This window comes from Oncorhynchus nerka, linkage group LG20 (genome assembly GCF_034236695.1).
Source record: "Oncorhynchus nerka isolate Pitt River linkage group LG20, Oner_Uvic_2.0, whole genome shotgun sequence".
In the NCBI taxonomy this organism is placed as follows: Eukaryota; Metazoa; Chordata; class Actinopteri; order Salmoniformes; family Salmonidae; genus Oncorhynchus; species Oncorhynchus nerka.
The window spans coordinates 89,158,063-89,186,047 of record NC_088415.1 but is presented as its reverse complement, the minus strand read 5'-3'; the positions used below and the strand labels follow the sequence as shown (position 1 = coordinate 89,186,047).

At 42.3% G+C, this 27,985-nt stretch overlaps 1 protein-coding gene and 1 long non-coding RNA gene across 3 annotated transcripts; one reads left to right on the top strand and one right to left on the bottom strand.

Annotated features, from left to right (window-relative positions):
* The first annotated feature begins 161 nt into the window (after positions 1-161).
* LOC135563073 (uncharacterized) lies at positions 162-24,110 on the top strand. The gene is made up of 3 exons (XR_010460270.1): positions 162-395; positions 6,049-6,197; positions 24,044-24,110. It is a non-coding gene; the product is annotated as an uncharacterized LOC135563073 (long non-coding RNA).
* LOC115103386 (lectin-like) lies at positions 15,105-27,985 on the bottom strand. 2 transcript variants are annotated; one of them, XM_029624297.2, is made up of 7 exons: positions 27,965-27,985; positions 26,144-26,209; positions 19,149-19,245; positions 17,657-17,784; positions 17,029-17,178; positions 15,845-15,953; positions 15,105-15,601 (listed from the first exon to the last, which is right to left on the bottom strand). In XM_029624297.2, exons 3-7 carry the CDS (start codon positions 19,219-19,221, stop codon positions 15,456-15,458), a joined length of 606 nt encoding a protein of 201 aa, XP_029480157.2. In that variant the 5' UTR covers positions 19,222-19,245; positions 26,144-26,209; positions 27,965-27,985; the 3' UTR covers positions 15,105-15,455. The 2 variants fall into 2 exon arrangements, with proteins under 2 accessions (XP_029480157.2, XP_029480158.2); XM_029624298.2 differs by lacking the exons at positions 26,144-26,209; positions 27,965-27,985 and adding an exon at positions 19,359-21,414.

The window sequence follows — 27,985 nt, the reverse complement described above, 5'->3', positions numbered from 1 at the left end:
ATACTGTGACAGAGTTTATTAGGAAGTGTGTAGGAGATGTAGTACCCACTGTGACTATTAAAACCTACCGTAACCAGAAACCGTGGAGAACCTCTTTAACCTCAGGAAGCTAAATAACTTTGTCTTGTCACCTAAAACACTCACATACTTTTACAGATGCACAATTGAAAGCATCCTGTCGGGCTGTATCACCGCCTGGTTTGGCAACTGCACCGCCTGCAACTGCAAGGCTCTCCAGAGGGTGGTGCGGACTGCCCAACGCGTTACCTGGGGCAAACTACCCGTCCTCCAGGACACCTACAGCACCCGATGTCACAGGAAGGCCAAAAGGATCATCATGGACATCAACCACCTGAGCCACTGCCTGTTCACCCCGCTATCATCCAGAAGGCAAGGTCAGTACAGGTGCATCAAAGCTGGCACAGAGAGACTGAAAAACAGCTTCTATCTCAAGGCTATCACTTGCGCATTAGAGGTTGCTGCCTATAGGCATAGACTAGAAATCACTGACCACTTTAAGGAATGGAACACTAGTCACTTAAATAATGTTTACATACAGTTGAAGTCAGAAGTTCACATGCACGTTAGCCAAATACATTTAAACTAAGTTTTTCACAATTCCTGACATTTCATCCTAGTAAAAATTCCCTGTTTTAGGTCAGTTAGGATCACCACTTTATTTTAAGAATGTGAAATGTCAGAATAGTAGAGAGAATGATTTATTTCAGCTTTTATTTATTTCATTACATTACATTTACATTTAAGTCATTTAGCAGACGCTCTTATCCAGAGCGACTTACAAATTGGTGCGTTCACCTTAAGACATCCAGTGGAACAGCCACTTTACAATAGTGCATCTAAATCTTTTAAGGGGGGTGAGAAGGATTACTTTATCCTATCCTAGGTATTCCTTAAAGAGGTGGGGTTTCAGGTGTCTCCGGAAGGTGGTGATTGACTCCGCTGTCCTGGCGTCGTGAGGGAGTTTGTTCCACCATTGGGGGGCCAGAGCAGCGAACAGTTTTGACTGGGCTGAGCGGGAACTGTACTTCCTCAGTGGTAGGGAGGTGAGCAGGCCAGAGGTGGATGAACGCAGTGCCCTTGTTTGGGTGTAGGGCCTGATCAGAGCCTGGAGGTACTGAGGTGCCGTTCCCCTCACAGCTCCGTAGGCAAGCACCATGGTCTTGTAGCGGATGTGAGCTTCAACTGGAAGCCAGTGGAGAGAGCGGAGGAGCGGGGTGACGTGAGAGAACTTGGGAAGGTTGAACACCAGACGGGCTGCGGCGTTCTGGATGAGTTGTAGGGGTTTAATGGCACAGGCAGGGAGCCCAGCCAACAGCGAGTTGCAGTAATCCAGACGGGAGATGACAAGTGCCTGGATTAGGACCTGCGCCGCTTCCTGTGTGAGGCAGGGTCGTACTCTGCGGATGTTGTAGAGCATGAACCTACAGGAACGGGCCACCGCCTTGATGTTAGTTGAGAACGACAGGGTGTTGTCCAGGATCACGCCAAGGTTCTTAGCGCTCTGGGAGGAGGACACAATGGAGTTGTCAACCGTGATGGCGAGATCATGGAACGGGCAGTCCTTCCCCGGGAGGAAGAGCAGCTCCGTCTTGCCGAGGTTCAGCTTGAGGTGGTGATCCGTCATCCACACTGATATGTCTGCCAGACATGCAGAGATGCGATTCGCCACCTGGTCATCAGAAGGGGGAAAGGAGAAGATTAATTGTGTGTCGTCTGCATAGCAATGATAGGAGAGACCATGTGAGGTTATGACAGAGCCAAGTGACTTGGTGTATAGCGAGAATAGGAGAGGGCCTAGAACAGAGCCCTGGGGGACGCCAGTGGTGAGAGCGCGTGGTGAGGAGACAGATTCTCGCCACGCCACCTGGTAGGAGCGACCTGTCAGGTAGGACGCAATCCAAGCGTGGGCCGCGCCGGAGATGCCCAACTCGGAGAGGGTGGAGAGGAGGATCTGATGGTTCACAGTATCGAAGGCAGCCGATAGGTCTAGAAGGATGAGAGCAGAGGAGAGAGAGTTAGCTTTAGCAGTGCGGAGCGCCTCCGTGATACAGAGAAGAGCAGTCTCAGTTGAATGACTAGTCTTGAAACCTGACTGATTTGGATCAAGAAGGTCATTCTGAGAGAAATAGCGGGAGAGCTGGCCAAGGACGGCACGTTCAAGAGTTTTGGAGAGAAAAGAAAGAAGGGATACTGGTCTGTAGTTGTTGACATCGGAGGGATCGAGTGTAGGTTTTTTCAGAAGGGGTGCAACTCTTGCTCTCTTGAAGACGGAAGGGACGTAGCCAGCGGTCAGGGATGAGTTGATGAGCGAGGTGAGGTAAGGGAGAAGGTCTCCAGAAATGGTCTGGAGAAGAGAGGAGGGGATAGGGTCAAGCGGGCAGGTTGTTGGGCGGCCGGCCGTCACAAGACGCAAGATTTCATCTGGAGAGAGAGGGGAGAAAGAGGTCAGAGCACAGGGTAGGGCAGTGTGAGCAGAACCAGCGGTGTCGTTTGACTTAGCAAACGAGGATCGGATGTCGTCGACCTTCTTTTCAAAATGGTTGACGAAGTCATCTGCAGAGAGGGGAGGAGGGGGAGGGGGAGGAGGATTCAGGAGGGAGGAGAAGGTGGCAAAGAGCTTCCTAGGGTTAGAGGCAGATGCTTGGAATTTAGAGTGGTAGAAAGTGGCTTTAGCAGCAGAGACAGAAGAGGAAAATGTAGAGAGGAGGGAGTGAAAGGATGCCAGGTCCGCAGGGAGGCGAGTTTTCCTCCATTTCCGCTCGGCTGCCCGGAGCCCTGTTCTGTGAGCTCGCAATGAGTCGTCGAGCCACGGAGCGGGAGGGGAGGACCGAGCCGGCCTGGAGGATAGGGGACATAGAGAGTCAAAGGATGCAGAAAGGGAGGAGAGGAGGGTTGAGGAGGCAGAATCAGGAGATAGGTTGGAGAAGGTTTGAGCAGAGGGAAGAGATGATAGGATGGAAGAGGAGAGAGTAGCGGGGGAGAGAGAGCGAAGGTTGGGACGGCGCGATACCATCCGAGTAGGGGCAGTGTGGGAAGTGTTGGATGAGAGGGAAAAGGATACAAGGTAGTGGTCGGAGACTTGGAGGGGAGTTGCAATGAGGTTAGTGGAAGAACAGCATCTAGTAAAGATGAGGTCGAGCGTATTGCCTGCCTTGTGAGTAGGGGGAAGGTGAGAGGGTGAGGTCAAAAGAGGAGAGGAGTGGAAAGAAGGAGGCAGAGAGGAATGAGTCAAAGGTAGACGTGGGGAGGTTAAAGTCGCCCAGAACTGTGAGAGGTGAGCCGTCCTCAGGAAAGGAGCTTATCAAGGCATCAAGCTCATTGATGAACTCTCTGAGGGAACCTGGAGGGCGATAAATGATAAGGATGTTAAGCTTGAAAGGGCTGGTAACTGTGACAGCATGGAATTCAAAGGAGGCGATAGACAGATGGGTAAGGGGAGAAAGAGAGAATGACCACTTGGGAGAGATGAGGATCCCGGTGCCACCACCCCGCTGACCAGAAGCTCTCGGGGTGTGCGAGAACACGTGGGCGGACGAAGAGAGAGCAGTAGGAGTAGCAGTGTTATCTGTGGTGATCCATGTTTCCGTCAGTGCCAAGAAGTCGAGGGACTGGAGGGAGGCATAGGCTGAGATGAACTCTGCCTTGTTGGCCGCAGATCGGCAGTTCCAGAGGCTACCGGAGACCTGGAACTCCACGTGGGTCGTGCGCGCTGGGACCACCAGATTAGGGTGGCCGCGGCCACGCGGTGTGGAGCGTTTGTATGGTCTGTGCAGAGAGGAGAGAACAGGGATAGATAGACACATAGTTGCCAGGCTACAGAAGAGGCTACGCTAATGCAAAGGAGATTGGAATGACAAGTGGACTACACGTCTCGAATGTTCAGAAAGTTAAGCTTACGTAGCAAGAATCTTATTGACTAAAATGATTAAAATGATACAGTACTGCTGAAGTAGGCTAGCTGGCACTGGCTGCGTTGTTGACTTTGTAGGCTAGCTGGCAGTGGCTGCGTTGTTGGCACTACACTAATCAAGTCGTTCCGTTGAGTGTGATAGTTTCTACAGTGCTGCTATTCGGGGGCTAGCTGGCTAGCTAGCAGTGTTGATTACGTTACGTTGCGTTAAAGAACGACAATAGCTGGCTAGCTAACCTAGAAAATCGCTCTAGACTACACAATTATCTTTGATACAGAGACGGCTATGTAGCTAGCTACGATCAAACAAATCAAACCGTTGTACTGTAATGAAATGAAATGAAAATGTGATACTACCTGTGGAGCGAAGCGGAATGCGACCGGGTTGTTGAGTGAGGAAGTTCTATTCGGTGGACGTTGGCTAGCTGTTGGCTAGCTAGCAGTGTCTCCTACGTTAAGGACGACAAATAGCTGGCTAGCTAACCTCGGTAAATTAAGATAATCACTCTAAGACTACACACTCTAAACTACACAATTATCTTGGATACGAAGACAGCAAAGACAACTATGTAGCTAGCTAACACTACACTAATCAAGTCGTTCAGTTGAGTGTAATAGTTTTTACAGTGCTGCTATGGACGTTTGCTAGCTGGCTAGCTGCTGGGCAGATAGCAGTGTAGACTACGTTAGGACGACGAAATACGATAATTACGCAATTATCTTTGATACAAAGACGGCTATGTAGCTAGCTAAGAAGAAATTGCTAAGATTAGACAAATCAAACCCCAGTGGGTCAGAAGATTAGATACACACAACTAGTATTTGGTAGCTTTGCCTTTAAATTGTTTAACTTGGGTCAAACGTTTCGGGTAGCCTTCCGCAAGCTTCCCACAATAAATTGGGTCAGTTTTGGCCCATTCCTCCTGACAGAGATGGTGTAACTGAGTCAGGTTTGTAGGCCTCCTTACTCGCACATGCTTTTCCAGATTTTCCCACAAATTTTCTAAAGGATTGAAGTTAGGGCTTTGTGATGACCACTCCAATACCTTGACTTTGTTGTCCTTTAAGCCATTTTGCCACAACTGTGGAAGTATGCTTGGGGTCATTGTCCATTTGGAAGACCCATTTGCGACTCACTTTGTTTCATCAGACCAGAGGACATTTCTCCAAAAGTACGATCTTTGTACTCATGTGCAGTTGCAAACCGTAGTCTGGCTTTTTTATGGCAGTTTTGGAGCAGTGGCTTCTTCCTTGCTGAGCGGCCTTTCAGGTTATGTCGATATAGAACTTGATTTACTGTGGATATAGATACTTTTGTACCTGTTTCCTCCAGCATCTTCACAAGATCCTTTGCTGTTGTTCTGGGATTGATTTGCACTTTTCGCACCAAAGTATGTTCATCTCTAGGAGACAGAACACGTCTCCTTCCTGAGATGTATGGCTGTGTGGTCCCCTGGTGTTTATTCTCACGTACTATTGTTTGTACAGATGAACGTGGTACCTTCAGGCGTTTGGAATTTTCTCCCAAGGATGAAACAGACTTGTGGAGGTCTACATTTTTTTTCTGAGGTCTTGGCTGATTTATTTTGATTTTCCCATGATGTCAAGCAAAGAGGCACTGAGTTTGAAGGTAGGCCTTGAAATACATCCACAGGTACACCTCCAATTGACTCAAATGATGTCAATTAGCCTATCAGAAGCTTCTAAAGCCATGACATAATTTTCTGTAATTTTCCAAGCTGTATAAAGGCACAGTCAACTTAATGTATGTAAACTTCTAACCCACTGGAATTGTGATACAGTGAATTATTAGTGAAATAATCTGTCTGTACACAAATGTTGGAAAAATGACTTGTGTCCTGCACAAAGTAGATGTCCTTATCGACTTGCCAAAACTATAGTTTGTTAACGAGAAATTTGTGGAGTGGTTGAAAAACAAGTTTTAATGACTCCAACCTAAGTGTTTGTAAACTTCCGACTTCAACTGTATCTGGCAATATTCATCTCATATGTATATACTGTATTGTATACTATTCTACAGTATCTTAGTCACTTAATACTGTTAACATATCTTTCATTACTCATCTCATTTTTTTATTTCACCTTTATTTAACCAGGTAGGCTAGTTGAGAACAAGTTCTCATTTGCAACTGCGACCTGGCCAAGATAAAGCAAAGCAGTGTGAACAGACAACAACACTGTAAGGGTTTTCCTCCGCTTCGTCTGAAGAGAAGGTGTAGCAGGGATCGGACCAAAACACAGCGTGGTAAGTGTCCATATTGTTTTTAATAACAAAAACACTGAACACTATGAAATACAAAAACAATAAACTAATACGTGAAATGACAAAACCGAAACAGTGAAAAACACAGACACGGAAACAAACACCCACAAACAAACAGTGAAACCCAGGCTTCTCAATCAGAGACAACTAACGACACCTGCCTCCGATTGAGAACCATACTAGGCCGAAACATAGAAATCCCAAAATCATAGAAAAACAAACATAGACTGCCCTCCCCAACTCACGCCCTGACCATACTAAGTAACGACAAAACAAAGGAAATAAAGGTCAGAACGTGACAAACACAGAGTTACATATGGAGTAAACAATAAACAAGTCAATAACATAGTAGAAAAAAAAAAATCTATATACATTGTGTGCAAAAGGTATGAGGAGGTAGGCAATAAATAGGCCATAGGAGCGAATAATTACAATTTAGCAGAGTAACACTGGAGTGATAAATGATCAGATGAACATGTGCAGGTAGAGAAACTGGTGTGAAAAAAGGGCAGAAAAGTAAATGAACTAAAAACAGTATGGGGATGAGGTAGGTAAATTCGTGGGCTATATACCGATGGACTATGTACAGCTGCAGCGATCGGTTAGCTGCCCACCAGTTCTGGTTTGTATGGAAGCAACCAGGTCAAGATGTATTATGTAGAGTTAGGGGTTCAGTTTGTAACGATATTAACGATATTGCCGCGGATGACTCTACACTTCTCACAAAAGTAAAACTATGTTGGAGAGCATACTTAGAACATAGCTAGCTAACTAACATTAACAAATGGCTTGGAGTGTAACGGCTCTCGCTTGTAGAATGAAGAGTGGACCAAGGCGCAGCGTGGTAGGCGTACATCGTAACTTTATTGATGACACCAAACAAATTAACAAAGTCAAAAAAACGAAAGCGCACAGTTCTGTCAGGCTACAGAAACTAGACAGAAAACAAGATCCCACAAACTCAGTTGGAAAACAGGCTGCCTAAGTATGATTCCCAATCAGAGACAACGATAGACAGCTGCCTCTAATTGGGAACCATACCCAGCCAACAAAGAAATCGAAAGCTAGAATGCCCACCCAAATCACGCCCTGACCTAACCAAGTAGAGAAATAAACAGTCCCTCTAAGGTCAGGGCGTGACATGGAGATAATAAGCTATCTCTGCACTTTGGGAAAACTGAAGCAATTATTTTGGGATCCAGACCTAAATTGTGTAGGTCGTCTGAAATCAGAGTGGAGTTAGGGGGTGAGGTGCTGACTACTAAAACCTCTGTTAGCTACTTGGGACGTATCCTTGATGGAAGCTTGGGAGGTGTGAACATGGCAAATAAGGTGCTAGGGAAGGTTAATTACAGGATTAAGTTTTTGGCTAGAAAGTCCAAGCTGCTTGATAAGGACTCCATGAAAGTGCCCTCATTCAATTTTTATTTTTTTTATTTTTTTAACCTTTATTTAACCAGGCAAGTCAGTTAAGAACAAATTCTTATTTTCAATGACAGCCTAGGAACAGTGGGTTAACTGCCTGTTCAGGGGCAGAATGACAGATTAGTACCTTGTCAGCTCGGGGGTTTGAACTTGCAACCTTCCGGTTCCTAGTCCAACTCTCTAACCACTAGGCCACCCTGCCGCCCCAATGCCATTTTGACTATGCTAGTACTTCCTGTTTTGGGGTCTTATCTAAACTTATGAAGGGGAAGCTCCAGATAGCCCAGAATAAGCTGATCAGGGTAGTATTGAAGGTGAGTCCACGTACTCACATAGGCAGGAGTTGCTTTCAGGAACTAAACTGTCTGCCTGTTGAGGCTAGGGTGTCCCAGATTAGACTAGGTCTGGTTTACAGCAGTATTTATGGTCCTGCTTCCAGATATCTAAGTGATTACTTTCCTCGTGTTAGGGATGCACACAATCACAGCACCAGATCAGGTGTTGCTGAGGTGTGCTTATACAGGTTCAGGAGTAATGCTGGGAAAGGTACTTTCTTGTATACTGGAGCCTCAGGATGGAATGAGTTGCCTCTGTCTATAAAAACAACATCCTCTCTGGACAGCTTTAAAAATAAAGTAAATCTATGTTTGATGTCTTCTGTGACCATATGAATAAACCCTATGATGTAACTGGAATGATGAGATAGATGTTCTTCTTCTATGTTTTTGTTTTATTATTTCACTGTCATACTGTGTTCGATCTTGTCGAGCCATTCGACCATTTAAAAAAACAAGCGCACATAAAACTTAAAAGCCATACATGCACATGAATAAAATCATTGAGGATAACACACAATAAAGTCTGGTACTTATTTCCATTGACACATCAAGAGGACCACAATGGAAATAAGTCCCAGTGTCACGAATTACTAAGGTGGGTGGAATCAGGCGCAGAGAGCAGGCTTCAATTATTAGACAGTTTATTCTCCGGCGCACAAACGGTCAACCCAACACACAGGGTGAATAATCCGAAGCAGGACCAAAATAGTTTGGAGAATAAAACTCATGAACACCACCAAATAACAGGAATACAAAAACAATCCTGCACAAAACAAGGGCGGGACAACCTACTAAATACTAGGCTGTGCCATCCCCGTCTCTGTTTTGGTACACTACTCAAACAGGGCAATGAATGAATGGGAAGCACTGGGATCCATCTCTAAACTGTCAAGGCTGCTTCAGCCCCTCACTCTGATGCAGCATCCTTAAGTCTTATAGTGTCTTATAACTAAAGTATCATCTATTCGTGGCAAGTTGTCCCAATCAGCACATATCAAAACAAATCAAAATTGATTTGTTACATGCGCCGAATACAACAGGTGTAGACCTTAGCGTGAAATGCTTACTTACGAAGCCAACAATGCAGTTCAAGAAATAGAGTAAAGAAAATATTTACTAAATAAACTCAATTAAAAAATAAAATAAAAAGTAACACAATAAAATAACAATACAGAGGCTATATAGAGGGGGCTACCTGTACTGAGTCAATGTGTGGGGGTACAGGTTAGTCGAGGGAATTTGTACATGTAGGTAGGGGTAAATTGACTATGCATAGATAATAACAACGAGTAGCAGCAGTGTAAAAACAAATCGATCGGGTGGCCATTTTATTAATTGTTCAGCACTCTTATGGCTTAGGGGTAGAAGCTGTTAAGGAGCCTTTTGGACCTAGACTTGGCGCTTGCCTTGCGGTAGCAGAGAGAACAGTCTATGACTTGGGTGTCTTTTTGACCATTTTTTTGGTCTTTCTTCTGACACCGCTTAGTATATAGGTCCTGGATGGCAGGAAGATTGGTCCCAGTGATGTAGTGGGCTTTACGCACTACCCTCTGCAGCACCTTACGGTCGAATGTCGAGCAGTTGCAGTACCAGGTGTTGATGCAACCGGTCAGGATGCTCTCAATGGTGCAATTGTAGATTTTTTTAAGGATCTGGGGACCCATGCCAAATCTTTTCAGTCTCCTGAGGGGGAAAAGGTTTTGTCGTGCCCTCTTCAAGACTGTCTTGGTGTGTTTGGAACATGATAGCTTGTTGGTGATGTGGACACCAAGGAACTTGTAACTCTCCAGCTGCTCCACTACAGCCCAGTCGATGTGAATAGTAGGACCCCAGTTTGCACCAAGTAACATGGCCAGGGCATTGCTCAAATACAAAAACATTGCTTGGTTCAACTGTTGCCTGATCTAAAAGAGGGAGATCAAGGAAGATAGGAGAGATAAAACAAGTGACATTTAGGAAGAGGTCATCATTTCATGGAGTCTGTGAAGGAAGAAACCACATGGGAAGAGTGTTAGTTCCAAAAAACAGATTTTCACAAAGTCAAATTTTTTTTTATAGGTTTCATGGTGGTTGTATCCAATCCAAAGTAGATCATTTTAAGACTGTTTCATACATTAGTTGGGGTTTCTATAAGCTACAATATGAGGTCCTAAACCTAGCATGAAAGTGCATCCCTGTAGCTGTGCGAGCTAATACAGTCAAAATGGTTGGGGTAATTGTGTAATTTGGCCAGGTGCAAGTTCAGCCAATAGCTCAGTACATTGACAAACAAGAAAACAAACATGTTACTGTGAGAAAGAGAGGCTTTGATAGACTAGCAGAGGAACACAAGGCGTTTCTGCTGACATGGAGTCTGATCTTATTAAACATGTCAAGAATCCGGCAGACATTTTCATTGGCTTAGTAGACTCAAATGTAGAGAACTTACCTATGAATTGGTACAACATCCCTGTTCAAGACAACTGTCGGCTCAATTTACCCATTCCCTAATCTCAATTTACCCCATAGCCTGAGACCACTTTTTTTGGACAAGCTATGCTTTCAAAACTGTTATGTTTACATGAATTCTGGTAATTTCCAGGGATACACAACATCTTGAAATATATGTAGATATATTTGTTAGAAAGAATTCTATATTTCCCCTGACATAGTGATGCTGAATGTAAAAACATAGTTCAACATTAAAGTGAATAGGTGACTCCGGGATGCTGGCTTTCTAGGCAGAGTTGCAAAGAAAAAGCCATATCTCAGACTGGCCAATAAAAATATAAGATTAAGATCGGCAAAACAACTCAGACACTGGACAGAGGAACTCTGCCTAGAAGGCCAGCATCCCGGATTCACCTCTTCACTGTTGATGCTGAGACTGGTGTTTTACAGGTATTATTTAATGAAGCTGCCAGTTGAGGACTTGTGAGGCATCTGTTTCTCAAACTAGACACTTGAATGTACTTGTCCTCTTGCTCAGTTGTGTAGCGATGCCTCCCACTCTTTCTATTCTGATTAGAGCCCGTTTGCCCTGTTCTGTGAAGGGAGAGGTACACAGCGTTGTACCAGATCTTCAGTTTCTTGGCAATTTTTTGCATGGAATAGACACTATTTCTCTGAACAAGAATAGACTGACGACTTTCAGAAGAAAGTTATCTTGTTAGGGAAAGGGAGCAGCATTGGGAAGCTTGAATGAAGGAGGTGCCCAATGTAAACTGCGTGTTACTCAGGCCCAGAAGCTAGGATATGCACATAATTATTAGTATTGGGTGGAAACACTTTAAAGTTTCCAAAACTGTTAAGATAATGTCTGTGAGTATAGCAGAACTGATATGGCAGGCGAAAACCTGAGACAAATCCATCCAGGAAGTGGATTTTTTTTTTTATGTGGCTGTTTTTCAATTCAATGCCTATACAGAATGTAATGGGTAGGAGCCAGATTGCAGTTCCTATGGCTTCCACTAGATGTCAACAGTCTTTAGACATGCTTTCAGGCTTTTATTTTGAAATACAACGAGTAAAAATACCTTTTGGTCAGTGGACAGGGGAAGCAGGCAGAGCTGGATTGGGCGCGTGACCGTGAGCGCACTGTTCGCCATTTTTCCTTTTTATTGAAAATGCTATTGTCCGGTTGAAATGTTATTGATTATTTAGACAATAGACAACCTGAGGATTAATTCTAAACATCGTTTGACACGTTTCGATGAACTTTACCGGTACAATTAGGATGTATTCGTCTGCCTGTTGTGACCGCCTTTGAGTTTTTTGGATATGAAGAGGGACTTTATCAAACAAAACAAACATTTACTGTGTAACAGGGAGTCTTGTGAGAGCAACCAGATGAAGATTATCAAAGGCAAGTGATTAATTTTATCGCTATTTCCGACTTGCGTGACTCCTCTACTGGAAAATGTTTGTATGCTTTTGAAGCGGGGCGCTGTCCAAAGATAATCACATGGTATGCTTTCGCCGTAAAGCCTTTTTGAAATCTGACACAGTGGCTGGATTAACAGGTAAATCTTTAAACTGATGTATAACACTTGTATCATTATGAATGTTTATTATTACTATTCCTGTAACTTGAATTTGGCGCTCTGCAATTTCACCGGATGTTGTCTTCCCCAGAGAGGTTATTTGTTTCTGGCCATTTTGAGCCTGTAATCGAACCCACAAATCCACCCTACCTCCACCCTACCTGACACCCTAGACCCACTCCAATTTGCTTACCGCCCCAATAGGTCCACAGACGACGCAATTGTAATCACACTGGAAACTTCAGGAAACAGCAGAGGGAGCACCCCCCATCCACATCGACGATGGGACAGTAGTGGAGAAGGTGGAAAGATGTTTAAGTTCCTCGGCGTACACATCACGGACAAACTGAAATGGTCCACCCACATAGACAGTGTGGTGAAGAAGGAGCAACAGCGCCTGTCACCATAAAAACTCACAAACTTTTACAGATGCACAATCGAGAGCATCCTTTCGGGCTGTATCACCGCCTGGTATGGCAACTGCTCCGCCCACAACCGTAAGGCTCTCCAGAGGGTAGTGAGGTCTACACAACGCATCACCGGGCGCAAACTACCTGCCCTCCAGGACACCTAGCCAAAAAGATCATCAAGGACAACAATCACCCGAGCCACTGCCTGTTCACCCCACTACCATCCAGAAGGTGAGGTCAGTACAGGTGCATCAAAGCTGGGACAGAGAGACTGAAAAACAGCTTCTATCTCAAGGCCATCTGTAACGGCTTTCTAATGGTGAAGGAGAGTCGGACCAAACTGCAGCGTGTCTATTGTGATTCATCTTTAATAAACAAACGTAACACACAACAAAACACTAACACTACACAACACAACGAAAACCGAAAACAGCCTATACAAGTGTCTCCTAACCTCTAACCAGGACATCAAGACACACAGGACAATCACCCACAATACAACCAAAGAATATGGCTGCCTAAATATGGTTCCCAATCAGAGACAACGGTAAACACCTGCCTCTGATTGAGAACCACTTCAGACAGCCATAGACTCTCCTAGAACACCCCACTAAGCTACAATCCCACTATACACACATTCCAAAATCCCAAGACAAAACACACCACAATACAAAAACTCTATGCCACACCCTGGCCTGACCCAATACATGAAGAAAACACAAAATACTTAGACCAGGGCGTGACACCATCAGACTGTTAAACAGCCATCACTAACATTGAGTGACTGCTGCCAACATACTGACTCAATCTCTAGCCACTTTAATAACTAAAAATTGGATGTAATAAATGTATCACAATTCACTAAAACAATGCCACTTTATATAATGTTTACATACCCTACATTACTCATCTCATATGTATATACTGTACAGTACACCATCTACTGCATCTTGCCTACGCAGCACGGCCATCGCTCATCTATATATTTATATGTACATTTTCTTATTAATTCCTTTACACTCGTGTGTATAAGGTAGTTGTTGTGAAATTGTTAGATTACTTGTTAGATATTACTGCACGGTCGGAACTAGAAGCACAAGCATTTCGCTACACTCGCATTAACATCTGCTAACCATGTGTATGTCTGCTAACATCTGCTAACCATGTGTTTGATGCTCCAGATACACAACTAGTCTAAAGAAGGCCAGTTTTATTGCTACTTTAATCAGAACAACAGTTCTCAGATATGCTAACATAATTAGAAAAGGGTTTTCTAATGATCAATTTGCCTTTTAAAATGATAAACTTGGGTTAGCTAACACAGGAGTGATTGTTGCTGATAATGGGCCTCTTTACGCCTATGTCGATATTCCATAAAAAATCTGCCGTTTCCAGCTACAACAGTCATTTACAACATTAACAATGTCTACACTGTATTTCTGATCGAATTCATGTTATTTTAATGGACAAAAAACTGTGCTTTTCTTTCAAAGTGACCCAAACTTTTGAACGGTAGTGTATTTGCTTGATGTTAGGTTGTCGACCTACAGTAGAAGACAGGTTCAAAGGGATCATGTCAACATTTAACGTATTTTTTATGTAACCATTTAACCAGGCAACTGAGTTGTGCAATGACGACCTGTGCGGACAAGGGCTGAAATTACTTTAATGTTGAGTTTAATGTTGAGCTATTTTATGTAAAGCAACAATTCTTATTTTCAGATCCTCCAAGAGTTCTTTGCCATGTTGAACTTCCAGTGACCAGTCAGTATGAGGGAGTGTGAGAGCGATGACACCAAATTTAACACACCTGCTCCCCATTCACACCTGTGACCTTGTAACACTAACGAGTCACATGACACCAGGGAGGGAAAATGGCTAATTGGGCCCAATTTTGTTGCCAGCAGTTTAGACAGTAATGGCTGTGTGTTGAGTTATTTTGAGGGGACAGCTAATTTACACTGTTATACAAGCTGTACACTCACTACTTGACATTGTAGCAAAGTGTCATTTCTTCAGTGTTGTCACATGAAAAGATATACTCAAATATTTACAAAAATGTGAGGGGTGTACTCACTTTTGTGATATACTGTACATATGAGGTGAGTCATGCAAGATATGTAAATATTAGACTAATATGTGCCATTTAGCAGACACTTTTATCCAAAACAACTTAGTCATGCGTGAATACATTTTACGTATGGGTGGTCCCAGGAATCAAACCCACTACCCTGGCATTACAAGCACCCTGCTCTACCAACCGAGCAATTTTGAAAGACGTGCACCCTTAGGCTGTGCCATGCCAGTCTCTGTTTGGGTGCACTACTCCAACAGGGCAATGAATGAATGGGAAGCAATGGGATCCATTCTAAATCTATGGGTTCAACCTATTGTCCATCTCTAAACTGTCAAGGCTGCTTCAGCCCCTCACTCTGATGCAGCATCCTTAAATCTTATAGTGGATGTTAACTAAAGTATCATCTATTCGTGGCATGTTGTCCCAACCGGCACATATCCATTTTGGGATTGAATTGGGTTTAATTAACTCATTTGAAGTGAATTACTTACTGCCTGTCTACATAGTAAGTGAATAGTTGTGGTAAATGTATAGGCCTATAGCTGCATGAGGAATCACAATAAGAGAGACACTTGTTGAATCACCAGTTTAGAAACAGAGCCAGGTCGTGGACAAAATGGATGACAAAATTCATTTTTTATTTGCTAACCAAGCAATGCGTAATGTCTCATCTTTCAAGCAACTGAAGCAATATCAACACCATTCATCCAGAAAATGGAAGGGTTGTGTTGTTTTCTGACAAAATATAGCATTCTCAAATGCAATGTGTTTAGAATATTCAAATACAACCATTATCAGAAATTCATACATTGGGTGGATTGAAACTGACTGTGATGTGGAAATCTTTAATCCAACAAAGGCTTTGTCTTTGAGCCATGGGTTTTCTCTAACATTTTACAGTGTCCTGGTGTCGTTGTGATGTCTGAGACTAAAGCTATATAAGGCAAAGGGTATCTGACAGGTATATACTACTCATCTGTCAACGGCTTCAACTGAGACACCTCAGGCTCCAATCTATCGGTAGCTTCCACTCTTGGATGGCCTCCGTCAGGTTTAAAGGCACACACAAAGAAGTTCTTCTGACTACATGGTTTATCATTCCATTTGCCGGTTTCTGAGAAGATGAATAGAGATGGAGACATTAAATTAATAGTATTCTTAGAATATGTCATCATATGTCAAAAATAAAAATAAAATGAAACATTTTCTTGCCTCCCAACCCCACAACACATTTTGGAATAAAATAAAAGGTCCCAGAATATTCTAGAAGTGCCAGTACTCAAGCAGTAGAAATGTAAGGGTTTCACCAGCACAATTCCAACCACAATTCCATCCACAGCCAGTTTCCCTTGCTTACCAAGCCAGTTCATCTCCATGCAACGTCCGTCACCGGAGGGTTGCTTGGGTTCCTGAATCCAGGCAGAGAAATTCATATCAGACCCATCGACCCAGAGGAAGTTGCTAGCCTGTGGGAGAGAGAGAGCAGGACATATAACTGACCAAGCGAGGGGGTATAACTGGTGTTGCTCACCTGCTTTTGCTAATGATGGCCAATTTGAACAGTGAACACTACTTGTTTTGAGATTCATTTTTGTCAGTTCATATTAGTGATGGGCACCGATATGAAAAAGTTGATGTCAATACAGTTGCATTTTTCCCCCAAACAATATTGATATACAATGAGTGTACAAAACATTAGGAATACCTGCTCTTTCCATGACATAGACTGACCAGGTGAATCCAGGTTAAAGCTATGATCCCTTATCGATGTCACTAGTTAAATATTCTTAAATCTGTATAGATGAAGGAAGGGAGACAGGCTAAAGAAGGATTTTTAAGCCTTGAGACAATTGAGTCATGGATTGTGTATATGTGCCATTCAGAGGGTGAATGGGCAAGACAAAATATTTAGGTGCCTTTGAACAAGGTATGGTCGTAGGTGGCAGGTGCACCGGTTTGAGAGTATGAAGAAAAGTAACACTGCTTGGTTTTTCATGCTCAACAGTTTCCCGTGTGTATCAAGAATGGTCCATCTCCCAAAGGACATCCGGCCAACTTGACACAACTGTGGGAAGCATTGGAGTCAACATTTCCCTTGCCAGCATCCCTGTAGAATGCTTTCAAAACCAATATTAGGAAGGTGTTCCTAATGTTTTGTACGCTCAGTGTATTTCCTGGCTTTATGACAACCTTGCAACCACATGAATGTTCACTTTTCTGTTGACTTCCACGGTTCTATGAAGTCTAGACAACGGCTTGCTGATTGCCCATTGGGCCAGGTGTGAATGTTCTAGAAGCCTAAACCCACTCAACCAGTTTCCATCCATTGTCGATGGCCCAATAACAGGCAATTATGTATGCTCAGTTGAGAGCCTGTGAAGGTCTGTGAGGCACAATCTTTATGTCTTTTTACATAAAACTGTATGTTAACAGGAAGGGATAAACCAATATCACAATATGCCTTGCTCATATTGATACATCAAGCGATATCGATATCATGGATTTTGGTGGCCAACGCTAAGTTATTATGATTATTAACACCTGTGAAGGGTCAGTTACTGCATAACCACCGAGCCAGATGCGAGGGTTATGTCGGCTGCTCCACTGACTGAATTCATCCACGGCATTGTTGTCCTCAGCACTGTGGATTGATACCAGATGAGCACCAGACTTCACAGATTTGCAGTGATTCTATGTGATGTAGACATTAAGGAAACAAAGACAACACATTTAGAGTTGGATTAATATGGATGATGCTTTGAGAGTTACTTATGGAGGTAAAATCACACAGCATACAGTAGATATAGACCCAGTGGGCACACACTTGTTAAATCAAATCAAAGTTGTTACCATGTCATTTCAATCAAAAAATCAATGTTTTTCCTTCTGATGACATTGAATCAATGTGGAAAACTGGTTGGATTATGAAAAAGTCATCAACGTACAGTACAGGAATTTAGGATTTTTATCACCCAAAGTTTAACCTAAATCCAATGACATGGTTCAAAATGTTGTTTATTTCACTTTGAATTCACATTAGTTGACAACTCAATCAATCAAAGCTAGATGTGACGTCTGTGCCCAGTGGTGAGGTACACTACTGTATGTCTACCTTTAACTGAGACATCATGGATATGTGGGATAAAACCTGAGAGAAGTCTGAATTTACCTCAGCTGACGTAAAGTCCAACATCTGGTTGATGTGCTTAACACAGTAGGAGCCCAATTTGTACCAAGCAACATGACCAGTGCATGGCTCAATAGCATAATTTGCTCGTAGTTCAACTGTTGAATTACCTAGGAGAGAGAAAACAAGTGATACAAGCAGACAGAGCTCATAATACAGCAAGTAAAACAGGTAAGGCTGTAGGGGAGAGTGGGGTATGTTGTGCCAACGGGTTAGTTGAGCAACACCTTGTTTCTAGGAAACCATACACAACATTAATTAAATGAATGTGATCAAACATTTAGGAAGTGGTCATCATTTCATGAAGGAAGAAACATGGAGAAAGTGTTGCTAGAGCCAAAAACGGATTTCCACAAAGTCAGATGAATGTATTGTGTTATAGGTTTCATGGTGCTTGTATCTAAAACAAAATAGGTTATTTTAAGAATCTTCAGTTGGGATCTCTATAAGCTACAATATGAGGTCCTCAACCTAGCATGAAAGTGCATCCCTGTAGCTGTGTGAGCTAATAGGGTCAAAATGGACGCTTTGGGGTAAATTGTGTCATTTGGCCAGGGTTCAAGTTGAGCCAATAGCTCAACACACCCCATACAAATGCTAATTTCATTTAGTCAGTTTTATACATAATATGCATAGTATTTTTTCCATATGAACTCAAGATAGTGCATTTTTATTGATACAGAGCAGACACTATCATGCGCCGTGTGCACAAATGTAAAACAAGCAGGGGTCCAGCCTCCCTTGAGGTTCTTGAAAGAGCAGCCAAGGAAGTGAGAGAAGGGAAAAAGTCCATTCAAGTAGCAGTTAGGGAGGAAAAATAGACAGAGTGACACTGAAGAGGAACATTGACAAACAAGAAAATAAACATGATCCAATGTGAAGGAGAGACTTTGATACCAGAGGAACACAGGGTGTTTGTGATGACATGGAGTCTGAGCTTGCTAAACATATCAAGAATCTGGCAGACATTTTCATGGGCTTAGTAGACTCAAATGTAAAGAACTTACCTATGAATTGGCACAACATCCCTGTTCAAGACAACTGGTGGCTCAATTTACCCCATACCCTGAGACCACTTTTTTTGGACAAGCTATGTTTTCAAAACTGTTACGTTTACATGAATTCTGATTATTTCCAGGGATACACAACATCTTGAAATATATGTAGATATATTTGTTAGAAAGAATACTATATTTCCCCTGACGTAGTGATGCTGAATGTAAAAAATGACTCAACATACCGCAATGCCCCCTACCACTTCTGAGTAGTTTTCATTAGAAATATGTTACACTGTGACTTTATTCAAATCCTTACAAACAAACTATCTTAACTGTAAATGTTTAACCAACATCTTTCATAAGTTGGTTATTTTACCCCTAAAGACAATTAAAACTGAAAACAACACCACTTCCAAACTCAAAGTCTAGAGTAGCCACTCTGGGTTTGACATGATCATGATTGTATTGATGCTCACCTGCACAGGTCTTCGGGCAGAGGTGGGCAGAGGCCCCGAGGAACATCACCACCAGAACGAGTAGGGCCTTCATCTTGTCTTCTGTCTGTCTCTCTATCTGTTTGTTTGTTTGTATAGTTTAACACAGGTAAAAGAGCATAAGTTAGCTAAAGGAGAAAAATAAAAGATTGAGGTAAAAAATGGATACAAGAAGTAAAACAATTGTCTTACCAAAGTGTGAACTCTTTCTTTTCTATTCTTTTGACTTTCTAATTATTTCGCTCACCGCTCTCTGCTTTTATAGTGTATCTGTCTCATACCCCTCCTCTAACTCCTCTTCACCTCTGCATGCCTCCTTGTTTGTTTCTATCCTTATAAGGTCTGTAGATTTGGTTGGTTATTAATTCAGTACCTTATGAGTACAATTAACCATTTCAAAGCATTTCAGAAGATATGACAAAATGTCATAACAAGGAAGAAACTTCATCATATTTTATCATCTTAAAATGTAGTAGCCTATTGTGCATATTTGAAGTAGGGCTTATCATGAAGTGGAGTTGTGCATTCCAACACAATATTGGCTCGATAGAGAGAAGAGATGTGTCAATTATAATTTTATGTTGGTATATTTATTTGACGTTAGATTGCTGACATAGAAGACAGGTTCACTGCCAGTTACTGGGTTCATGTCAACATTTAACTTGTTTTTTATGTAACCTTCATTTAACCAGGCAACTGAATTGTGCAATGACAACCTTGGAAGAGACAAAAGGCCTCCTGTGCGGACAAGGGCTGGAATTAAAAATGTAAAAACACAATATAAGACAAAACGGACAACACAGACAGACGACACTGGCAACAGTGCAAAAACAACAACATAATCAAATCATAGTCAAATTACATACAAGTGTTTTAAGTGACATGTTCCCATTTTTAAACCTAAGATTAAAGGGATAGTTCACCCAAATTACAACATTATATATTGGTTTCCTAATGCCAAGCTCTCAATGTGCGAGCTTGGAATGATAATGATACCCATTCACGTGTCGCAATTTAATGCACTTGTGAGTGTAACTGACAGTTAGACTTACAGGTTATGTCGTTGTCTTTTGTTTGAATTGTTTATGTGTCCGCTGTGCAGGGGAAATGATAATACAAGTGGAACTACGTAGCTAATACTGTTGTAACGGGGATCCTTATTGTAGCAACACACTTTTGGAGGGAAGGCAATCCTGCGCTGCGTTAGCTAAGTTTTCATGTCATCGGGTGTAGTTCATAAAGGTTGAAGAGTGTATGTTAGGATGAAGTGTGAATTCATGCCAGGAATAATAAGTGTGAAATTTGATTTCCTCCCTTCTGTAATAAGCAGCCAATGAGGTATTTTTTCCTTTATTCATGTGTTTAATCTGAACCCGTTATAACGCCGGTTAAACTGTTATGTATGTAAGCACTTCAGAGTTATACCAAGCTAATAAGTCACTCGTAAGATAAGGTTGTAAGAGTGTGCTTAACTGTATTCTTCATGTACTTTATAGTTCTCACGGAAGGTGATAATTCTGACTAAAACTACAGAATAAAGCCGCCAGGTTGTGCTCGTGGTTACTGAAGGGAGCTACAGTGAGCAACACAAAATCGTCCCGAACAAAAGACTAGTATGTCAGAATTATCTGTCATAGCTCTGCACATTTCGTGCTGTGTGAATACCTCTATAAGGGAGATTCTACACAATCGGTGTCTGCGGCCAATAGAAACATGACATGTAGAACAGATTAATCAATTAGTTCATCTTTTTACAGCACAATACGTTTATCCTACATTCAGGCTGTTTATGTGTATATTTCACACTGTTTTGTGAAAACAGCCAAATATATCCACATCGGATTTTATTAACCACATTGTAGGCCAAATAGAAGGAAGGATTTGACAAATAAACTAATTATTTTGCATTGTATTTTGAATTACATTTTCAAATCAAACTTTATTTACACAACGTTAGCATTTGGAGACAGTGGGCAGGCCAAAAAAAGCATGGATTGCAGTCTTAGACTGCTAACAGGGTAAGGAAACCAATATTAGAATACGTGGACAACTACAAATACTTAGGTGTCTGGTTAGACTGTAAACTCTCCTTCCAGACCCATATCAAATATCTCCAATCCAAAGTTAAATCTAGAATTGGCTTCCTATTTCGCAGCAAAGCATCCTTCACTCATGCTGCCAAACATAGCCTTGTAAAACTGACCATCCTACCAATCCTCGACTTTGGTGATGTCATTTACAAAATAGCCTCCAATACCCTACTCAACAAATTGGATGCAGTCTATCACAGTGCAATCCGTTTTGTCACCAAAGCCCCATATACTACCCACCATTGCGACCTGTACGCTCTTGTTGGCTGGCCCTCGCTTCATACTCGTCGCCAAACCCACTGGCTCCATGTCATCTACAAGACCCTGCTAGGTAAAGTCCCCCCTTATCTCAGCTCGCTGGTCACCATAGCATCTCCCACCTGTAGCACGCGCTCCAGCAGGTATATCTCTCTAGTCACCCCCAAAACCAATTCTTTCTTTGGCCGCCTCTCCTTCCAGTTCTCTGCTGCCAATGACTGGAACGAACTACAAAAATCTCTGAAACTGGAAACACTTATCTCCCTCACTAACTTTAAGCACCAACTGTCAGAGCAGCTCACAGATTACTGCACCTGTACATAGCCCACCTATATTTTAGCCCAAACAACTACCTCTTTCCCTACTGTATTTAATTTATTTATTTATTTTGCTCCTTTGCACCCTATTATTTTTATTTCTACTTTGCACATTCTTCCATTGCAAATCTACCATTCCAGTGTTTTACTTGCTATATTGTATTTACTTTGCCACCATGGCCTTTTTTGCCTTTACCTCCCTTATCTCACCTCATTTGCTCACATCGTTTATAGACTTGTTTAAACTGTATTATTGACTGTATGTTGGTTTTACTCCATGTGTAACTCTGTGTCGTTGTGTGTCGAACTGCTTTGCTTTATCCTGGCCAGGTCGCAATTGTAAATGAGAACTTGTTCTCAACATGCCTACCTGGTTAAATAAAGGTTAAATAAAAAATGTAAAAAATATTACATTATGTAATTTGAGTGAACTATCCCTTTAAGACAGAGTTGAGTTGGGATATTTACTCACTCATGGCATCATTGGACCGTCCTGTATTTTTTAAATTTCTATAATTTAATTTCTGCATAGGCCTATGGCACCTGGTAACCCTAGGCCTTGACCTGAGTAGTTCACAACAGATGTGTGTGGGGTTTGAAAAGAACAGGGAAAAATGCACAATATTACAGATTGATTTGGTCTGTGAAACTATTAATATACCAACTCAACTCTGTCTTAATCTTAGATATCAACTGGACACGTCATCAACCCAATGACTGCCAGTAAAACCTGTCTCCTGTGCCAGCCTTCTCCCATTCCCAACATTGTCTGTTTACTTTACTTGACCATGTTTCGTCCCTGCACCCACTCCATCCTCTTAATTCATTACATAGAGACATCAGTACACTATCAGTTCATTGGTCTGCAATCACTATGTCAATACATACACAACACATGCTCTGCACAATTTTCTTTTAATCCTAGTACTGAATATAATGTGTGTAAATATAATCAAGTATTAGAACAATGACTGTCTGTTCCTTGGTAGAAATGAATGAACTTATCGCTAGACTGGCTAAAATGCTTATCTACACAGGCAGGCCTTGGCTCGGTCGTAAATTATCTAAATTAGGAGAGACGATGTGGGAAGGCTTGAGAACTATACAGCCTTTGTACCAAGGTGAAGAAGAGACGGGACAGTTCGAAAACGAATGACGTCATTTTCAGTTTATAACTTGTGGTAAACTGTATCATGTTCAGTACTCTCGAGAATAAACGCTGCTGGTTGATTTTGAGACTGGTCTCTGTCCATTTTATGCAAATAAGAGTCTTACAAATTCTTAGGAATTGACAGAGTGTTTAATTTGAATTAGGTATTAAAACTTATAGGAATTTAATCCCTGTAACAATTGGTCCTTCGAGCCGGATCTAAATACCCGTCTCTGTCATCTGAAGGTCGTACGCCGAAAATTGTGCACGAGCGGGTCTGGTCCCGTTATTTAAGACCTGGCCTCTGAATTGAGATTAAAGAAAGCCTCCGTAGGGGTGTCGTGGGGATGGCATTCCGCCAGGGGACCAGGAACCACCGGCCTGAGAAGAGAAACATGAAAAAATATTGAGATCCGGCAGTTAGTGGGGAGCTGCAATCTATATGTCGCCTCACTGACCCTCTGGAGGACCTTGAACGGTCCCAAAAACCCAGGGCTCAGCTTCATACAGGACAGGCGGAGTGAGAGGTTCCTGGTGGTGAGCCAGACGCGATCAACAGGATGGAACACGGGAGCCTCACTGCGGAGGCGATCCACCTGCTCCTTCTGGCGGCGGGCGACGTGCTGGAGCCTCACGTGTGCATCGTTCCAAACATTTTCTGCGCGCCTGAACCACTGGTCCACCGCAGGAGCTGGCTCGGGGTCCATGGAGCCAGGGCTGGCTGATAACCCAGAACACACTGGAAGTCAGCCCGGTGGAGGAGTGACGCAAGGAATTCTGGGCGTACTCCGACCAGGGAAGGAATCGTGCCCGCTCCCCCTGCCGGTCCTAGCCGGTGTCCTTTGTCGAAATTGGTGCGTAATCTCCAGCTGCAAGCATTCTTCCATGTGATTCAGAGGAGAGAGGAGACTTCCACGAACGATATATCATCGAAGAGATATGTGAAAAACACCTTGAGGATTGATTCTAAACAATGTTTACCATGTTTCAGTCGATATTATGGAGTTAATTTTGAAAAAAGTTTGGCGTTTTGATGACTGAATTTTCGTTTTTTTTTGGTAGCCAAACGTGACGAACAAAACGGAGCGATTTCTCCTACACAAAGAAAACATCCGAAGTTCTTCAAAGGTAAATTATTTTATTTTAATGCTTTTCTTGTTTTTGTGAAAATGTTGCCCGCTGAATGCTACGCTAAATGCTACGCTAAATGCTACGCTAAATGCTACGCTAGCTATCAATAATCTTACACAAATGCTTGTTTTGCTATGGTTGAAAAGCATATTTTGAAAATCTGAGATGACAGTGTTGTTAACAAAAGGCTAAGCTTGAGAGCTAGCATATTTATTTCATTTCATTTGCAATTTTCATGAATAGTTAACGTTGCGTTATGGTAATGAGCTTGAGGCTGTATTCACGATCCCGGATCCGGGATGGCTAGAATCAAGAGGTTAACCTGTTTATCCACTTGTCCTTCAGACAACGAGGTGACTGAAAATGGTGTTGTTGTTTGATGCAAGAAACCACTTTACAAAATAGAATGCATTATTACAGAGAGTCAGACAAATTGGCTACTTATTCAAGCCTGTCTCAAAATACAACACTTCCCCTTTAGGACACAAAAAAGCTCTCTACTTGACTTGCTTTTCAAAGATGAAAAGAAATGTAAACGTTTTGTGCTCTTATAGGAAGCAATCCCTCCCATATTGCTGACTATAAATGATCTATAACTGGGCTAATAACTCACTAACTAGCAAAGGATATGAACAAAATGTGCACATGTGGCTACATGCAGCTCTCACTTTGATCTCTAAACAAGCACATCTACTCACGACCACAGCTGTAAACACGGTCCAGATCAAAGTAAATGGCAGAAATCCATATATGGCAATGGTCTATTTGCATATAGGCCTACTGCAGCTCTGATTGGTTATGCCACACCAGTCTGTGTAGAGTAAGGGCTGAGTCGTGAGCGGTCAATGCAATAGAATCACACTCCAATGCATTCTGTCTACAACAAAATGTCTTGCATAGTTTGTTTTGTTTCCGGTATGTTGCATTGAAAGTGGCTAATATTGCGTTGAGGGGAAACGTTGATAATGTTAAATGAGGCCTCACCTCCTGGTTACACTAGTGACCATATACCCCGTGCATCCCGCAAAGTTGGAGGTGTTGCTAACATTTATGATAGCAAATTTCAATTTACAAAAAAAAAAAGACGTTTTCGTCTTTTGAACTTCTAGTCATGAAATCTATGCAGCCTACTCAATCACTTTTTATAGCTACTGTTTACAGGCCTCCTGGGCAATTTACAGCATTCCTCATTGAGTTCCCTGAATCCAATCGGACCTTGTAGTCATAGCAGATAATATTCTAATTTTTGATGACTTTAATATTCACATGGAAAAGTCCACAGACCCACTCCAAAAGGCTTTCGGAGCCATCATCGCCATAGTGGGCTTTGTACAACATGTCTCTGGACCTACTCACTGTCACAGTCATACTCTGGACCTAGTTTTGTCCCATTGAATAAATGTTGTGGATCTTAATGTTTTTCCTCATAATCCTGGACTATCGGACCACCATTTTATTACGTTTGCAATTGCAACAAATAATCTGCTCAGACCCCAACCAAGGAGCATCAAAAGTCATGCTATAGATTCACAGACAACACAAAGATTCATTGATGCCCTTCCAGACTCCCTCTGCCTACCCAAGGACGTCAGAGGACAAAAATCAGTTAACCACCTAACTGAGGAACTCAATTTAACCTTGTGCAATACCCTAGATGCAGTAGCACCCCTAAAAACTAAAAACATTTCTCATAAGAAACTAGCTCCCTGGTATACAGAAAATACCCGAGCTCTGAAACAAGCATCCAGGAAATTGGAACGGAAATGGCGTCACACCAAACTGGAAGTCTTCCGACTAGCTTGGGAAGACAGCACCGTGCAGTGTCGAAGAGCCCTTACTGCTGCTCGATCATCCTATTTTTCCAACTTAATTGAGGAAAATAAGAACAATCCCAAATTTATTTTTGATACTGTCGCAAAGCTAACTAAAAAGCAGCATTCCCCAAGTGAGGATGGCTTTCACTTCAGCAGTAATAAATTCATGAACTTCTTTGAGGAGAAGATGATGATTATTAGAAAGCAAATTACGGACTCCTCTTTAGATCTGCGTATTCCTCCAATGCTCAGTTGTCCTGAGTCTGCACAACTCCGCCAGGACCTAGGATCAAGAGAGACACTCAAGTGTTTTAGTACTATATCTCTTGACACAATGATGAAAATAATCATGGCCTCTAAACCTTCAAGCTGCATACTGGACCCTATCCCAACTAAACTACTGAAAGAGCTGCTTCCTGAGCTTGGCCCTCCTATGTTGAACATAATAAATGTCTCTCTATCCACTGGATGTGTACCAAACTCACTAAAAGTGGCAGTAATAAAGCCTCTCTTGAAAAAGCCAAACCTTGACCCAGAAAATATTAAAAAACTATCGGCCTATATCGAATCTCCCGTTCCGCTCCTGACCCCTCCTGTCTCAGCCTCCAGTATTTATGCTGCAGTAGTTTATGTGTCGGGGGGCTAGGGTCAGTTTGTTTTATCTGGAATACTTCTCCTGTCTTATCCGGTGTCCTGTGTGAATTTAAGTATGCTCTCTCTAATTCTCTCTCTCTTTCTCTCTCTCGGAGGACCTGAGCTCTAGGACCATGCCTCAGGACTACCTGGCATGATGACCCCTGCTGTCCCCAGTCCACCTGGCCGTGCTGCTGCTCCAGTTTCAACTGTTCTGCCTGCGGCTATGAAATCCTGACCTGTTCACCGGACGTGCTACCTGTCCCAGACCTATTATTTGACCATGCTGGTCATTTATGAACATTTGAACATCTTGGCCATGTTCTGTTATAATCTCCACCCGGCACAGCCAGAAGAGGACTGGCCACCCCACATAGCCTGGTTCCTCTCTAGGTTTCTTCCTAGGTTTTGGCCTTTCTAGGGAGTTTTTCCTAGCCACCGTGCTTCAACACCTGCATTGCTTGCTGTTTGGGGTTTTAGGATGGGTTTCTGTACAGCACTTTGAGATATCAGCTGATGTATGAAGGGCTTTATAAATACATTTGATTTGGTTTTGATTTGGCTACCTTGCGCTCTCTAAATAAATTTCATTCAACCACTGAAAACCCTCCCACTTGCTGGCCAACAGATTTTGTTGTGGTGTTTTCATTCAATAGGGTTTTCAGTACATTATCTTAAACTATCGCTTTAAATGCGGTGTACCTTTATAATTTTGTCGACAGACTCAATAGAAAACATGTAGAGAACGGGTTCAGAATATAGGGATCAATGAAAGAATGACATCAATGCATCCTTGTCTCAATTTTAGCACCAACTGGTAGATTAAAACAATGCTATAATCTTGTAGATTATTTGGAGAAGGGCTGTTGATCACTGAAGCTGGAGACTCATATCTCCGTCACTAGCTTTAAGCACCAGCTGTCAGAGCAGCTCACTGATCACTGCACCTGTACATAGCCCATCTGTAAATAGCCCATCCAACTACCTCATCCCCATACTGTATTAATTTATTTATCTTGCTCCTTGCACCCAAATATCTCTACTTGCACATTCATCTTCTGCACATCCTACCATTCCAGTGTTTAATTGGCATACTGTAATTACTTCGCCACCATGGTCTATTTTTTGCCTTACCTCCCTTATCTTACCTTATTTGCACACACTGTATATAGTCTTTTTCTACAGTATTATTGACTGTGTTTGTTTATTCCATGTGTAACTCTGTGTTGTGTGTGTCAAACTGCTTTGCTTTATCTAGGCCAGTTCGCAGTTGTAAATGAGAACTTGTTCTCAACTAGCTTACCTGGTTAAATAAAGGTGAAATAAAAAAAGACAAATGTTTTTATTAGTTACGAAAGAGTTATGATATGACCCACAACTACACCATTTGATCTGTAATATTTACCATGAGGATTTGAACCCTATG